The 17,992-nt window shown below is 41.8% G+C and overlaps 1 protein-coding gene across 4 annotated transcripts in view; it reads left to right on the top strand.

Annotated features, from left to right (window-relative positions):
• The window catches only part of LOC136959844 (putative nuclease HARBI1), a 201,725-nt gene extending 197,977 nt beyond the window's left edge, over window positions 1-3,748 (top strand). Inside the window, exons 1-13 of one of the 4 annotated variants that reach the window (XM_067254047.1) lie at window positions 32-410; window positions 692-762; window positions 850-1,026; window positions 1,117-1,178; window positions 1,261-1,347; window positions 1,435-1,476; window positions 1,545-1,718; window positions 1,798-1,820; window positions 2,167-2,211; window positions 2,317-2,486; window positions 2,556-2,671; window positions 2,768-2,879; window positions 2,974-3,748. In XM_067254047.1, the coding sequence (XP_067110148.1) occupies window positions 253-410; window positions 692-762; window positions 850-1,026; window positions 1,117-1,178; window positions 1,261-1,347; window positions 1,435-1,476; window positions 1,545-1,718; window positions 1,798-1,820; window positions 2,167-2,211; window positions 2,317-2,486; window positions 2,556-2,671; window positions 2,768-2,879; window positions 2,974-3,344 (1,608 nt within the window). In that variant the 5' untranslated portion in view covers window positions 32-252 and the 3' untranslated portion in view covers window positions 3,345-3,748. Of the gene's footprint in view, window positions 1-31; window positions 411-691; window positions 763-849; window positions 1,027-1,116; window positions 1,179-1,260; window positions 1,348-1,434; window positions 1,477-1,544; window positions 1,719-1,797; window positions 1,821-2,166; window positions 2,487-2,555; window positions 2,672-2,767; window positions 2,880-2,973 lie in introns of those variants that run through there. The other 3 variants (XM_067254045.1, XM_067254046.1, XM_067254044.1) reach the window with 3 other exon arrangements.
• The last annotated feature ends 14,244 nt before the right edge of the window (window positions 3,749-17,992 follow it).

Below are 17,992 nucleotides of genomic sequence, written 5' to 3'. Positions count from 1 at the left end.
TTGAACATCGTCAGGAAACCAGGACCGGGGGCCTGTTGCACAAAAGTAGAATTAAGACATCCGGGATAAATGACTCAGCTGAGCTCAATGAAGCCAAAACATGTGCGTCCAGGCTTAATTGGTTGCACAAAGACCAAGCCAGGATGAGCAGACACGGATTCATTAAGCCAGGTGAAACCAATCCTGGATAGGTGCGCGCTCACGGCTCACTCAAATAGACCCCGCCACAGATCACAGATTAACTGATTTACCATGGCAACTAGAGCCGCGTACTTTTCCCCGTCGGAAGCACAAATCCTCATGGAGGCATACGAGGAGGTAAAAGATATAATTAAGAAGAAAGGCAACACCGCCACAGTGATAAAGCAAAGAGAAAAAGCGTGGCAAAGTATTGCAGACCGCCTGAATGCGTAAGTAGTGCACAATTACATACTCACCGCTCCGCTGAAACATCACAATTACAATTCAAATATTTAATTCACATCTCCAAAAATGCAGTTGTACTGTAATTATGAAACGGTTAAATTTTTTATTGAAATGCACTGCAGATATGAGTGAAATTGTGTAAAGTAACTCCATCACACTGTATAAAGCTATGATAAATTTTTTGATATTTTTACTGAAAACAAGACAAAAATACCAAGTAATTTTTTGCAGTGTGACTCCATTAAATATGTGTGTGTGTGTGTAGATTAAACATGAACGGGCCAAAACGGACATGGCAGCAGGTCAAAATCAAATACAAGAACATTCTGCAGAATGGTATGGTCCCTGACTAATATTTAACAAAGCACAAGCATATATTGTACCCAGAAGGTGCCTGCTCACACATTGTCTGTACTGTTTTAGCAGTGAAAAAGAATACCCACAGACAAGGCACGGGTGGTGGGTCACCAAAGGCTGACCTTACCCCAGCAGAGGACATGGCCTTGGAGCTAAATAAAGGCAGGCCCGTCTTAGAGGGGATCCCTGGGGGGAAAGAGACGAGCATAGGTTCCTCCCAAGATGCCACCCGCTTCATTCAAGGTATGTCCTTCCATCTCTACATGGGATACAACCACATTCATATTGAATCAATTTGGACTGTCTGACTTTGGTTTACCTATTGCCTTGCAGTGTCTGGCAGCACTGTGTTCCTGTTAGAGCCACCAGCACAAGCACCAGACGATGCTGATCCAGTGAGTACTCCATCAAAGGCATACTGTAGGCCTGGCATGTCTTGTCTACTAGCTTCAATATGAATCCGATTAAATGTGATAGGGTGAAGGCCCCAGTGCAGCAGCAACAGCACATGATGGAGACGATGATGAGGAGGAGACCATCTCTCTGGATTCCAGAAGGCATGAGGTATCATGTTAAGACTGTGAAAGTACTATTTACTCTACAATGGTGAGGAGTCCTCATCAAAATCAAAAAATCTAATTTCTTTTACAGGACCCAGATGCTATACAGTGGGAAAACCAGCCTGGCAACATAGTGCGTATTAATAAAAGGACACCACATCCTGCCAAATTCCAGCTGCGCTAATTGTATTGTGTTCACAGAGCTCACAAGCTATCAGAAAGTTGTATGGCAACCACCTCCGGCGCCAAATAGAACTGGCAGACATAGACATTCAGTACAAGAAGAAAAAGATGGAAAATCTTGCACTGGAGTCCGAAATAAAAAAGAGGACAATTAGGAAACTGGACCTTGAAATAAAAAAACTTGAGAGGGAGGTGAGATATGCCTTCAATGTACACTGTATGCTAACTGTAACACAAATGTATTAATCATTATTTTTCTTTCCTCCCCCAGCTCCAAGAAGATGACACAGCTGAAAATAAAAATTAGGTATATTCTCGTAAAGTCAAGTGAGCCATGACATATGAGCTCTTATTGTGAGCACACAGGACGGTGGCATCTTTCTAAGGTTTTTTTTATTTTCCCAGCAATCAGTACAACCAAGTCATCGTTATAAGGCATCGCCCTCTTTTGCCCACCCCCCCAGCACCAGGTGTGGCCACTAGCCTATATGAAGGCCCAAAATTGTGTGTTCCTTTCTGCTCTGACAATGGCATGCCCATTCGTGCGAGATGTGGTGGATGAAGAAGCACTTGTGCTGAGGAGAGCCTTCAGGCGAGAAAGGGTCTTCAGGGACCGGTTGGACCCACTGGCCTTCCCTGATGACCATCTATATGAAAGATACAGGTTTTCTGCAGATGGCATCAGGTATCTATGCAGACTACTGGGTCCCAGGATTAAGCACCGCACTGCACGGAGCCATGCACTGAGTGTGGAGCAAATGGTTTGTGTGGCCTTGCGCTTTTTTGCTAGTGGAGCCTTCCTGTACTCAGTGGGGGATGCAGAACAGCTGAACAAGGCCACAATTTGCCGCACAATAAGGAGTGTGTGTCTGGCTATCAAAGCATTAGCAGATGTCTTCATCTCCTTCCCTGGCCACAGAAGACTCTGTGACATCAAAGAGGAGTTCTATAGGATTGCAGGTAAGAGGATCTACAAATTACAGGACAACTGTTAACACATAGTAGGATACTCATTACTTTGTGTGACAGGTTTCCCCAATGTCATTGGTGCAGTGGACTGCACACACATAAGGATAAAAGCCCCCTCAGGTGCCCATGAGGCCGATTTTGTGAATAGGAAATCCTTTCACAGCATTAATGTTCAGGTGAACATAACTTTTTGATATTGTCCATTGACGAACACTCTGCATTGCCAGTGATGTGCATTGATTGGTGTAATATTCCTCATCTTATGATTTCAGATGGTCTGCAATGCTGACTGTGTGATCAGCAATGTTGTGGCAAAATGGCCTGGCTCAGTCCATGACTCCAGAATCTTTCGGGCCTCTGAAATCTATCAGTGCCTATCACAAGGTAAGCCACACAACCCCTATTTATAACCATCATGGCTGTGTCAAGAATATCACTGTGTTTATGAGGTAGTAATGATGAGATTTTGTGTTGACAGGTGAATTCTCTGGTGTGTTGCTGGGAGACAGGGGGTATGGCTGCCAGCCTTTTCTCCTGACACCTTTCACAGACCCCCAGGAAGCACAGCAGGCCTACAACCATGCCCATGCCAGGACCAGGGCCAGAGTTGAAATGACCTTTGGCCTCCTGAAGGCACGCTTTCACTGCCTTCACAAATTAAGGGTCAGCCCTGTTAGGGCATGTGATATTACTGTGGCTTGTGCTGTCCTCCACAATGTGGCCTGCCTGAGGAAGGAGAGGGCCCCCAGAGTGCCACCAGCCATGGACTGGGACAATCCGGCAATCTTCCCTGATGACGACAGTGGTCGGCTGCTGAGGGACCAATATGTGTTGAATTATTTTAGTTAGTATGTGTGCTTTCAATTTTGGTTAAATATGTCCTGCGGTGGCAGAGGAATTTGGGTTTTTTTGGGTTCGTTTTTTTACGAATTTGGCCTCTTATGATGTTTGTGCGGTATACTGTGTGTAATACAAGGCTGCAGGGAGGCTACTGCATCCATTCATTTGTCTGTTCAGTTGATGTGTATGGATTTGTCCTGCATTTATTTTAGTGTGCAGACATGCAGGGTGTGTTATATACAGACCTTTGAATGTGTATGTATCATTTTGTATAATATGCTTGGATTCTGTGCTTTCCATCTTGTAGAGTCACTGTGACTTCAGTTTCGAAAGGAGCTGATGGTTTACCTGCTTTGTTTTGTCCTTATTCAATAAAGGAACATAATGTTACACATTGTGTTTTTATATTCATATGGAATGTGTATTTGTTTATATGACAGAGTACTAGGGCCACACTGAAGAAAAAGGATAAAGTCATAAATTTATGAGGCTGGTTCTTTCTGCAGAAAAGCTACATATTGTTTTTACAGTTTTGATACTTATGACAATGTGATACTTAATATTCTGGCACATCAGCATGTCTTTGTTTATGAAACCATACTGAAGTACAATTTCACGAAATGCCCCACATCTGTCATTTTAACAACTGTCCTCCTTTAAAACAACTGGTTACAATATTATGACTTGTGTTTTTTTCCCCTCTGTGGCCCTAATATTCTATCATTTTATATATAGCCTTATAGTCTATGGGAAACTGTAAATTATCTAATGATAGCAACATCATCTAAAAATCATTTTTTATCCAAAATCATTGAAATTAATGATCACAAACGTTTAAATAATGACAGTGGGTCTAGTTATATGTGATAACAATGTATAGTGAGCAGTGAAATAACTATTGGTTTCCATTTGTGGTGACTGCTGACTGACATTAGGGATGAGATTAAATAGATCCTGGAATTTAGCCTGGTCTGGAGCAGGCTAGCTCCACAGAATAAATCTCCATGGTAATTTATACCATAACATATCCTCCTGCCCCCTATCCATCTTTAGTGCAACCGGATTACGGATCAATTGAGCCAGGATCACCAAGATATCCTGGCTTAATCCCTTATCCTAGTTTTGTGCAACAGGCCCCAGGACTAATACTAAGCCAGCAAAACAAAGGCCTACCTGAAAACTTTGTCATATATTATGACGTTGTTCTTTACTGGCATAATGGAATGTGCCACAATCATGCTGCGGAATCCATCAATGGCCAACGCATGTGTCACACCAAAGATGACCAGTTTCTCATTTTGGTCAATATGGAGCTTATGGCCCATATACTTAGCATAGTAGGGTGAGGGATTCAAGTTACGTGCTCCCTTAAAGGACAAATACAAAAGCAGATATATTGTTGACTCTAATTATATTCTTAACAACACACATAAACTGATGATATCTTATATTTGTGTAAGGACTGATTTATTAACTTAAATAAACTAGGGAAACAGTTGAAAACAGTGGTAGTAGCTTACATGACATCGCTCAGCATTGTATGGTTGGCAAATATTTTTCAGTATACTGCCAACACGACGCTCTGCAGCATGTACTCCTTTAGCGGCAAGGTAGCCTGTAAGCATCTTGCGGCCATATGTTGGTCCTGCCTAAGCAGAGGATGGTCAAAGGTAAATTATTTCCCATAGGCTACAGCAGACTATCAACAAATTAGTTATGTATTCTGCAAACTTATAAAATAAGACTATAGAGAATCAAAAAATTGCTTCACCCTCCTGTTATCCTCAAATTTACTAACATATTTCGTCCTTGGGGTCAAATTGACCCCAAAGATAACAGGAAGATGTATGTGGGTTATCAAAAGGATTGAAAAGAGTGAAATTACTATTTGGACCAATTATGTAAAGCCTGAAAGATATTGGCGATAGAAATTTCGATAGAATGATACTGTATACCATACCTCATACTGTATACCATATAGCTTTATCAAGGCCCAATTTCCTGCGGTGAAGCCACACTGGAGCCTATAGGTCTACAGCGGGATGCACTGGGCCTAGAGGGTAAGAGGTAATAAAGCCGCTATGTGTGACACAATTCGTCCCCTATGATGGCACTTTGGTAAGGTGGGTTTCAGGACATTTTGTTGCAAAGCAGTAACCACCCTTCATGTTGCTATTCCACCGTCAGATTTTTTCTGATGTAGGCCTATTCTTGCTATTAGAGATAACAACACGTTCCCTCTAATCCCGTTTAATTCCGCAAATTTAGAGAACTGAATTTAAAGAATTTCTAGACCTAATGAAGACAGGATGACACCTGATCAGTGGCGTCAACAAAGCATACTTTACAGTGCTGCCTAAAACAGACTTAGGCCTACAAGTCTCGATCTGCCCCTGACTTTAGAATTTGATAGCCATGTATATTTTTTTCCCATCTAGCCTACTGTATTTAACGTTACCTCATTTATAGCGCTAGCCACTTCCACCTGTAATTGCTGTGTGGTCAAAGCATTCCGTTTCGGCACAACATTTCCGGCACAAAACCTTCTGACACTGCGGGCAGAAACACCTCTTTCCACACCGAACTGTGCTGTGATATTGTTAGCAATATCAGCATAGCTACACTTTTCTTGTCGCATCTGCGATATCAAATCAGCGTGAGGAAGAAGAGCCATGTCTGTGTTAGAGCCAGCAGGCAGGATCTCGCGAGATCCGTTAGCATTCAGAGGACTGTGAAGTGTGTAGGCATGATTTTCAGTTTGTTGAAAAACTAAAAAGTCATGCGTGCGCTCTCTCTCTCTCTATGTCTCTCATCATAACACAATCATTTTGTGGTTGTGCTATAATTCAGTGATTATTACCCTCAAACAGCTTATAAGTAAGCTAGACACTAATTACGTTGATAGGTTTCCAGGCGAGATCATTTACAGTTTTTTTTCAAATGCTTACACACATTTTTTTTTACTTGTGCTCTTCTTTTCAAAACTTAACACACAAATCCAACAATTGCACACACAAAATGCAAAATGCCTTGCTTCTCTTGCAAAACTGCAAGAGAAAATATCACATATTTTGATTGCACTGCAATCAAAATATGTAGGGTGAAGTGCCTTGCCCAAGGACACAACGTCAGTTAGCATGACCAGGAATCAAACTGGCAACCTTCGGATTACTAGTCCGACTCCCTCACCGCTCAGCCACCTGACTCCCATAGTATTACACAGTACAAAAGAAAGAGTGTAGTAGGACGGAAACCAAACCTAACTTTGAAAAAGGTGAATGGTGTGTCTGTGTGTGCCATGAACGGTAGCATACAGTAATATATACTATTTTCTACAATATTGTCAGAATGTCTTCTTACAGTCACTGTACTGTTGCACGGTATGATACAGCAATACACCAGACTGTGACCAATCATGCAGTGCACTGCAATACATGGCTGCTAAAATATATGTTTGTGTATAGTATACCGTGTGTTGTGCTGAAACGGCTATTGTGTGTACATTAGAACATGTGTATATTACAGTAGATTGTTACATACATACCTGTTATCTTTTCTACAGTAAAGGGTCAAATTATACCCACCACTGTAAATTGACTCAAATTAGGCTATTTATAGGCCTATTCTTAAGCCATGATTGGTTGGTGTTGAGTAAAGCAATGAGTGTTTGCACATGTGAGGAGTTAGTGTAAGGCACTGATGAATTAGTGTGGCATTTTGATTGGTTGTGTTTTAAAAAGGAAATCAAGATGCTTCCCGTTATAATTTTGTGTGTTACCTGGAGAATTGTGTGTTGTGTTTTGCAAAGTGTTTTATGAAATTGAAAACTGAGTCAAAGGCCCAAAATGTGCGTATGGTTTTGCAGATTTGAGGTGTGGTTCTGGTGTTTGAGTGTCAGGTTTCAGAAATTGTGAACTTTGACTTGATGGGTGTGATATGTGAAGAATGAATGGTATCATGCAGTGGTGAAAGACTATGACCCAGGGCTGACTGTAACTGGTGTTGTAAAACACATGTAGTAGGACAGAATAGAGGAACTGGGCACACGGTACTGGTATGGAAAGTCCCCAAAAATAGTGTAGAATCAGCTGGAAATTTTAGATGGCATTGCATCAAAGGCCCAATTGGAGTCAAAGGATATTTACAAATGTAGTATATATCTCGTTGCTGCTCCATGCTGTTTTTGGACTTTGAAGAAGTTGAATTTGGACATAGAATATGATCAGCACTTAAGTATCCACAGCAGATCGCCTCTGTCAGTTGTGTGTCTATGTAAATTGCAAAGGTAGCCCACATGACCTCAACCTGCTCATCATGACCTCAATACACTTCATTAAAACGTACAACAGACCTGAAAGCAGTAATTTAGGTGGGGGGAGGGAGGGTTGGGGAGGGTTTCTTGCACGGGTGTGAGCCCCGTCTTGTAATGTTTATAATATATATTAAAGAATTTCGGGTTAATCAAAGATTTATGAACAAAGTTGCAACTAGCACACTCGGTCACCATGTGCATCCAGCTTGGTGTGTGTGTTTTCTCCTTAAGAACCTGCTGCTATGTCGTCAAGATAGTAGGCTACTGTACGCTACACATCACAGGTAAAAAAAAAAAAAGAAAAGCTAGTCGTTGCTGCCCTCTGGTGTTTGGAAGTAATAACACCCCCAATCGTTGCACATCTCCCCCCCTCTCTCTTTCACTAGTGTCAGTATGCATAATACGGCCGATCAAATAAACGAGTAAATGGCTCGTTATACCGTTTGTGTTATATGGTTATTCCGTAATTTCAAAATGAAACAAAACAACGGAAACCAAGCCTTTCCCCATCGTCTGGTTCTGACATCCAAAATGGACAAAACGATATTACGAGGCTATTTTTTATTTTTTGCATATACCAGCATAAAGGATATGGAATAATCAGACAAATGAGTAAATGGCTCGTTATACCGTTTGTGTTATATGGTTATTCCGTAATTCCAAAATGAAACAAAACAACGGAAACCAAGCCTTTCCCCATCGTCTGGTTCTGACATCCAAAATGGACAAAACGATATTACGAGGCTATTTTTTGTTGTTGTTGCAGATACCAGCATAAAGGATATGCAATAATCAAACAAACGAGTAAATGGCTCGTTATACCGTTTGTGTTCTATGGTTATTCCGTTATTCCAAAATGAAACAAAACAACGGAAACTGAGCCTTTCCCCATAATCTGGTTCTGACATCCAAAATGGGCAAAACGATATTACGAGGCTATTTTTCATCTTTTGCAGATACCAGGGTCCGTGTACCTTGTGGCCATTGGTTTTTCTATTTTGCAACCCGTGTTGACAAACGCAAAATAGGGCTGTAATATCGTTTTGTCACTTTAGTAAGTCGAACACACATTTAAGTATAACGGCTTGTTTTTGGTTGTTTTGTTTTATTTTGGAATAACGGAATAACCATATTACACAAATGGTATTACGAACCATTTACTCGTTTGTTTGATTATTCCATATCCTTTATGCTGGTATCTGCAAAAAAATGAAAAATAGCTTCGTAATATCGTTTTGTCCATTTTGGATGTCAGAACCAGATTATGGGGAAAGGCTTGGTAGTATCCACAACAGTGCCTCTGTCAGTTGTGTGTCTATGTAAACTGCAAAGGTAGCCCACATGACCTCAACTTTGTTACTATGATTGCCTCAATGCACTTCATTAAGACGTACAACAGAACTGAAAGCGTCATTTAGGTGGGGGGAGGGAGGGTTGGGGCATGGAGTGTTACTTGCACGGGTGTGATTGATACCGTCTGGCACTTTTGGCCTTGTTTGAACACACACTGGAGCCCCGTCTTGTAATGTTTCTAATATATATTAAAGAAACTTCATATATATTAAAGAAACTTGGGTTCATCAAAGAGTTATTAACTAAGTAGCAACTAGCAAACGCAGTCAACATGTGCCTTCAGTTTGGTGTGTGTGTCTTCTACTAAAGAACCTGCTGCCATGTCGTCAAGATTGTAGGCCTGCAGATCACAGGAACATTTTTTTTTTAAAGCTAGTCGTTGCTGCCCTCTGGTGTTCGCAAGTAATAACACCCCCAATAGTTTCACATTTTTCCCCCTCTCTCTTTTTCACTTGTGCCAGTATGCATAATACGGCCGATCAAACTAATTAGTAAATGGCTCGTTATACCGTTTGTGTTTTATGGATATTCCGTAATTCCAAAATGAAACAAAACAACGGAAACCAAGCCTTTCCCCATAATCTGGTTCTGACATCCAAAATGGACAAGATATTACGAGGCTATTTTTCATTTTTTGCAGATACCAGCATAAAGGATATGGAATAATCAAACAAACGAGTAAATGGCTCGTAATACCATTTGTGTTTTATGGTTATTCCTTTATTCCAAAATAAAACAAAACAACGGATACCACGCATTTCCCCATCATCTGGTTCTGACTTCCGAAATGGACAAATCGATATTACGAGCCTATTTTTCATCTTTTGCAGATATCAGCATAAAGGATATGGAATAATCAAAACAACGATTAATGTCTCGTTATACCATTTGTGTTATATGGTTATTTCATTATTCCAAAAAAAACGAAACAACCAAAAACAAGCCGTTATACTTAAATGTGTATTCGATTTACTAAAGTGACAAAACGATATTACGGCCCTATTTTGCGTTTGTCAACACAGGTTGCAAATTAGAAAAACCAATGGCCACAAGGTACACGGACCTACCATAACCACTGGCTGGTGATAAAAAAAGTTAATTTTGAACCCTGATGACAACCGAAAAAATCGGCAGGACCTTCCAGATTAGCCTATCTATATTTGCCTATAAACCCAGCGCTGCGCTAAGAGCCACTGTGAGTAACAATGGTATGGTGTCGACACTGGCCGCACAGGAACGTTACTTTGATGTAATTATGGATTTATTTCTAACTGGGAAGACGCATAAAGAGTTTTCCAAAACTCTGCAGCAGATGGGAATCCAACCATGTATATTTTGTTGTATGTATTGTACTTATGTTTTTCATGCCAGCAATGTTAATAAAATGATCAAATGCATTCAGGGGCACTCATAATTTCTCTCATTTTCGGTCAGTGCCCCGTTTTTCGATTTGGTTTTTCGATTTTGGTTTCTTAATTGAATAACAAGAAAAACAATCGTTTCGAATTTTACACAAGTGGCACCGACTGTAGGTATCAGAGCAGTCGCTACTTGTAAAGCTTCAAGTAGACTCTAATATAATGTAATAATAATAATAGGCTATAATAATCATAGCCTATATTGTTTCTTCAACTTATTAAAATATCTGACTTAACTGCCACTATCTGTTTCTGCTTCTCTATCATGTGTGATTTGCAAATACCTATCATAGGGTAAGGTGACCAGACGTCCCCAGTTTCATGGGACAGTCCCCGTTTTTGGTTGCCTGTCCTTTGGTTGCTAAATACAGAAAAACACGACCTCTGTCCCCGTTTTGTTTTTGAAGACACCCCAGCTAACACATGATGTTGCGGCAACATTGCCAGTAAGTGCTCAGTTGGTAACCCGCAACGTTACCTTCTGGCAACGTCGTAGCAACGTTATAAAGGGAATGTTGCCAGTTGGTCCCATGGACAACGTTGCCAAGACGTCGTACCTTGGTCGGCTGGTTACGTTATTTTTAGACCCGTGGGCAACGTTGCCGCAACGTCGTACCTTGGTCGGCTGGTAACGTTATTTTTAGACCTGTGGGCAACGTTGCCGCGACGTCGTACCTTGGTCGGCTGGTTACGTTATTTTTAGACCCGTGGACAACGTTGCCTTGACGTCGTACCTTGGTCGGCTGGTTACGTTATTTTTTGGTCCCATGGACAAAGTTGCCGCGAAGTTGTATCTTGGTCAGCTGGTACGTTATTTTTGGTCCCGTGGACAACGTTGCCGCGACGTCGTACCTTGGTCGGTTGGATACTGTCATTTTTGGTCCCGTGGACAACGTTGCCGTGATGTTGTACCTTGGTCGGCTGGATACATTAATTTTGGTACCATGGGTTAAGTTGCTGTTAAGTCGCAGGACAACGGATCTCGAGTGCAATATGGTTTATCCAGAGATGGAGATCACACTGGACTGCTCTCAGTTCTGACACTTTTGTAATGTAGCCATAGTCTACATGAATTTCAATCACACACAATATTAAATGTAGCACCCAGCACGTATAAATGTAGACAATGTATGTAATTCATGTGCAGCTCAGCCCCAGCATGTCAATAGTCATCAATTTTCTCATATGCAGGAACATAGCTTTAATAAATAAAAGACTGAATTTGGAATATAATTTAGTTTTTTATTCTTTACTATAAACATGTACAAAAGCAATCAATTTGTGTTGTGTAACATGATTAAGCAAACATTCTTTGTACAGCACACCAAAGCTGTATGACACACAATGCAAATTTGTTCTCCAATAATTTTGTAATACAAAATTGTCAAATGTGACCAAAAGGTAAGCGACTCTTCAGAGTTTCATTTCCAAAGTCATCACAGAATATTACAATTCTTCCTTAGCAAACCTGCCCCTCAGTCTGCCCCTGAGAAGAGATGTTGCAGGGGTTCAACCGTCTTGTAGGCCTACGCATTGGATTTAAACTGGAAATTAGCTACTTCAAAGCTGAGTTTCTTTACAGAAATAGTTTTAAATATATAAACGTATTTTCTGAAATTGGATGGGGCATGCTATTACGTATAGGTTTGAAATTGAGGCTATTAAGCCTGGTTATCTGCTATCAGATTCACATTGTTTACGTTAGGATTTCGCTAGCTAGCGTTAGATCAAGGTACCTCGAGTTAATAGGTTAAACCCTCCAGAAAGTTATGTTGAAATACTGAAAATGCATACATCAGTTCAGCGTCTCACAAATCACCCACAAAAGTGTATAAACGTTCAGGGCCCCGTTCGTCGTAAGGGTTGAAGCTAAGTTAATCAATTGTCCCTTTAGCCCGTTAACATTAGCGAGATGAGTGAGAACAGCAATTATCGGTTCGTCACCGGCTGACCCGCATCCAAATCATGTGGTTAATTTCAATCAGGCTAAACTTATCAGGGAAATTGCACGTGCACGTCCTACTTCAAAAGGCAGGAAAGGTCGATCACCAAAACCGTGATTTCTAACGGTATGATGGCGGAAAATACGAAAGAGAGAGAGCGGTGATAGGCTATTCTCGCCATCCGAGCAAACTATTATGAGTCTCTACGAAGACAATAATCATATTATCATAAGATTGGGGTAGTTGTTTGGACGAGTAGCCGCAACTCAATTTTCACGTCCACCCTTCAGGAAGGTCTCCATGTCCTCCATCTTCCTTTGCAGAGCCGCAAAGTTATCCCTGTTGTAATCAATGCTGCGTTGTAAGTTCACAGTCTGAGCTCCAACAACTCTGCCCACCGCATCAATCATATCGGGCAGCCTAACAGGGCTTTTGATGGCTGCAGCCGTTTTCTTAATTTTCCGATATACAAAGCCAGCGCCTATTCCAAACAGCAGAAAGCCTGTAATCATCTTAAGTGCCTCATTACCCCAATCAATCAGATCACATTTCTTTAAATGTGCCTTCTGGCAGTAGGCTTAATGGAAATTAATAATCGAATGAGATCTTGCTAGCGACAATAATGATCTTAACTCTTTCAGAATAAGTAGGCTAGATAAAAAAGCCAAAGAGTATCTAATTGATACAAATTCATAGACACTTATGAGGATATATGTAGGCTACTGCGCTTATATCATGTACTATATATGTGTATATGCATGTAGGCCTATGTGTAAATCCCTCTTTGATTTCATTGACTGGGACATGGCCAGGGAATATGATGAATTCATCAGCTGGTTAAGCGCCAAGTACACTTTTCTTACAGCAACGCATGCTGCGGCTTTGCCAATGTTTTCTGCATCGCCTATACTGTATAAAAATGTAGCCTATACCTGACGCAAAAAACCTCAAGGCTATGCAGAGTCTGAAGCACAGTTAAAGTTTCAAGTAGCTTTATTGTCAATTTCTTCACATGTGACATAAAAAGGAATCGATATGACGTTTCCCACTCTCCCACAGTGAAACATATAAAAAGCACAGGCACAACAGATAAGACAAGACATTTCCTAAAACATAGCGTTACATATTCACATACAGCAGCATATGCTCATAATAAAGCATAAAGCTTGCTGCGGCGTGTGATATTTGCAATGTACGGCCCGAGAAGGTCTTGCAAATAAATGAGTCCTTGTCGGCTGAATCGATATCTCTCAAACAAGAACTCATCCATGTGAAATAAAGGATCTTGGCGATCGCGAAGAACTCTATTGGTATGGAAAGGTAATCGAACTAGAATATAGCTCCTTGGTCAACTGGGTCTCTCAAAAATGAAGATGTTATTTTCCAGGGGTGTGGCAAGCTTGCTACACTTACGTTAGCCTGCTCTGGAGCAGGTTAGTGCTAATTGATATGTTACTCTGGTGATTTATCGAAAGTTGCTTCCCCAAACCAAAGAGGGGAGTTTTTTTTTTTATCTTAGCCTGAAAATTAGCTCGCTAAACCGCTTAGCGAGCTACGACGAATACCCCCCAGAACTGTTAGAAAAAACCTTGTCCCAAAATATAATTTATTTAGCCCTGAATTTACAAAGACTGTGGAGCTAGCGTGGCTGATCACTTTTTGATCACAGTCGGTCATGGCATGCACAGCAATGGCGTCTATAAAAGTATCATGTCACTAATTTTTCCAATTTGTACATGACATCTGTTTTTGGATTAGTTTATTCGTTTTAACCTTTAGATGCGTGAGTTCTAAATATTTCCGACGCTTCCACCAGTTAATTTTCCAAAACGGCAGCTAGGTAGCTTTAATTAGCTTCCGTTACCTAGCAACCTAGCATAATACTCGTAGCAAGCTACCTGCTAGTGTTACTTGTTAGCCTACTGATTGTACATTTTGAAGCCATACTATAGCATTTGTCATATAGTTTTTGTCTATCGGAAAATAGTCGGTTGGAATGTTCAGAATCACACACCTGCTTTCGAATGATCACATATGTTCAATGCTACTCCTTTAATAACAATATCAATATGCTAAAACTATGTACATAAACTAACTTCCACTTTCCAGGCAAGTGCAAATATATGACACTCAAAGCTTCTCAATAGCATTGCCAACTCATTGTAAGGCATACCTAAGTTGTTCTGATCGTGGCGGGGGGGATACATATTTGTGAAAATAACGAATGTTGTCATACTAATGCTTTGTATACAACCATTCAAGGTAACATTTGTTATTTACATCAATGTTACAGCTAATCTAGAAGAACCACAGTGTATGCCAATCATGCTAACTCTTGTAAACTTGTTTTACTTGTCTTGTAATGTCTGACAGACAGGGTTCTAAATTAACACCCGCCAACCTGCCAAATGCGGGTTAAAATTCATTTTGGCGGGTGTTAATAAAACCTCACTAGCCAGGTTGGCCGTGATACACGAGGCATTACATGAATGATACATAAGGCTCTGTTCTCGGCATGGTTCTCGGTAATTTATCCCCCTGGCCTGGAAGTACTTCCTAAGTTTCCCATGAACACTGTGCCGTAATGCTACGTGATAACATTTTATACGCCCATTGGCTGCGCGCAGTTGAAGTGAAACCGGCGCGAGACACCGAGGAAACGAACTGAGCGTCCACCAGAAAACACAAGGAAGAAGTAAAACGAAGTATAGCGGATCATAGGAGGTATTAAGAGCTAGCTAGAGTAGTAAAGTAAAGTAAAAAGTTAACTTAATGCGGCGGTGGTTAGGACAAACTTCTGGGGGCGAGAAGAGGAACGAGGCAGGGGATAAGGATATTGATAGCACTAGAGAAACGAAGAAAAGAAAATGTAGCCTGTAGTCACCTATTCAGGCGACTACAGGGCAGACACACTGAAGAGGTGCCAGTGATGGACCTACAGGTGGCCCAAACACAGGCTGAGTGATTTCAACTGCGAAAGAAGAGTGGTAAGTGTTTGGAGATGCCATGAACTATGGCTTACACGCAGCGTTCAACGTTCACATTGGTGCTGACAATAAGTTCATGACTTGACAAAAAGTCTAACCAGAATTCACTGTTTCAAATCAGCCGCCTGCAGCCGGCTGCGGCGCTGCATGAAGTCAGTCCATGTCGAACGCACTTAATGATTGTTTGCTATACGTTAGTCCCAGCCAGCCGTTAACAGTGATTCTTTCTAAAGTAATTTCAACTATAATTTAACTAAAACTGGTTTGTGTTTAAACATATGTTGTTATTTATATTGTTATTATTGTTATAAAATGTAATTGCAGAGCTCTGGTACCTGTTGCGCTGTTCGCGGCTTACTAACAACCAGACTAACCAGACTAGCTTCTGTGGTTTCAACGACAGTGTGTTGAACACACACCCACAACAAAAAGGGATTGTTCTAGTAACAAACGGTACAGTTTTCATCGCCTGCCAACAGATGAGGAATACAAAATAATGTAGCTGAAAAACCTAGCCTTGAAGAGACCACCCAAAACACTGTATCTTATGTGTACTCATTTCATTTTGTGGACAAAAAGCCAACGGAGGAAATGCGCATCCTACTTTGTGTTTGGGATACGAAAGACCTCCACAGATTTAGTTGCAGTACTGCCAGTAAAGATGGGATGCAAGCAGGGCCGGAGTGGGGCCACTTTTCAGCCCGGGAGTTTCAGGCCCAAGACCGGCCCTTTTTTTTGTATACCAAACAGGGCCGGATGCAGCCTGCTTTGACTGTGGGTGCAGTGAACTTTTCTGGGGGGTAATCATGAGACTGATTAACGATCCGAGTGTTAATCAGGCACGGAGCCAGACGTTGTAAACATTCGGAGCTTTGCCCCAGCCATGGACGTATGGGTCTTATGTGATGCAAAATAGGGACTTCTACACTTAATGCGAGCGAGCGAATTTTTTTGGCCATTATTTGAGCGCAAAATACTCTTTTGAGCTTTATGTAAAACAAACAGACGTTTTTCAATTGGTAAAACCTTGTCTTGTGATGCCATCACTCCTGCCCTGCTCCCATCCATCCTCCATGACGCGTATCGTTACGGTAGGGCCGCCCGTCCCAGCTATCGGTAGCCAATCTGAGAAAACTTTTAGGAAAAGACGCGCTATGGACCCAACCAACTCTATTTGGGAAGGGAGAACTCCCTCACATGGTATAACCCATGCAGAGGCTGAGGTGTCAGAATGTGGAACGTGTGTAGCCTACTTTAAGAGAAGATAGACTAACGTGACAAAAGTCCCCCCCCCAAAAAATACTTGACCGGCCCAAAAGTGAAGCGGCCCACCGGGAACTCTCCTGATTACCCACCCCGGCCCTGGATGCAAGTGTTCATTTAGGAATTTTTGTGGGTTAGTAGTGCCCTGGTCCATAACACATGAGCACCCAGCCGTTTGTATTTCACCTGACGATGAAACTAAAACCCAGGACCGGTGATGTGGACTTTAAGGCTCTGACTAGGCTCTATGTCTGCTTTAAGGTACACAAGGTTGTGTCCCACCTCCTTTATTAAGTTTAAACATTTATAATTTTGGTTGTTTGTTTACATGAAACGCATGATAAGACACAGCAAATCAAATAAATTAATTTAATTACACATTCATTCATACAACACAATATGTACAATAGAAATCCCCATCCTCCTCATCCTCCCAATCCACAAAGGAGTGGGTCCAGTGCTCACAGTATTCGCACTGGACCCATGACACCACCTCTACATTTTCTTGAGGGGGGTCAGTCTCCAAACACGACCAACAGATACTGACCCCATCCTCTGCCACTGTTGATGGTCCAGCTAAGAAGAGAAAGCAGAGGGAGTACACATTCTATATTCATTGCATTCTCTTCAATACATCAGCTGTGACAGATTAATACACATGATTGGCTACACTGGGTTCACATGCTTACCTGTTGGTGGTGTCATGGGCCTGGTGAGCGCTGGTTCCTGGGAAGACGAGGAAGACGGGGAACGGTTTATTGGCTCTGTCACAAAAAAAAAGTAAAAGAAGTTTCTTAAACAATCAGCTTTTTTTCTTTTTGCACTCAGAAAAAGTAAATGATTTAGACATTTTAACAGGCGAGTGATGATCCCAATGTGTCGAGGAAGCTGTGGAGGGAGGATGGGTTGGAGGTGTACTGGCTACAGGGGGAACATTTAGAGATCCTATAAGTTTCTAGACGTGAAATAATTGTTGTTTTTATTCTAAGAAAAAGATCTAGACTGTGCAAAACATAATGTTTACATTACAATAATATATTACCCGCTTATCTTTTTCTTTTCAGAGTGGAGGAGGGCAATTGGAATGTAGAGGCAGGCAGCCGAGTGGAAGGGCGCCGGACCCTTGCTGTTGTTGAGGGAGCCTCGTGGCCAGGAGTGGGCTGAGGGGCTGGCGATGGTGTTGCCAGAGATGGACAGAGCAGAGGTGCTGGGGGGTGCAGAGGCACGGCGGCTGGAGGCTAGGGGGGGCCTCTTCCTGCCGGCGGTGGTTCCAGAACCAGTGGTGGAGGAGGTTGCGGGGGGGTTCCTCCTGCCGGTGGTGGTCCGTTGGCGGATGGTGGGGCGGGCCGCCTTTAACCGGGCCCGCTCCCTCCTCTCCTCT

The sequence above is a fragment of the Osmerus mordax genome, chromosome 17 (genome assembly GCF_038355195.1).
Source record: "Osmerus mordax isolate fOsmMor3 chromosome 17, fOsmMor3.pri, whole genome shotgun sequence".
Taxonomy (NCBI): domain Eukaryota; kingdom Metazoa; phylum Chordata; class Actinopteri; order Osmeriformes; family Osmeridae; genus Osmerus; species Osmerus mordax.
This window is presented reverse-complemented; position numbering and strand designations above follow the sequence as displayed.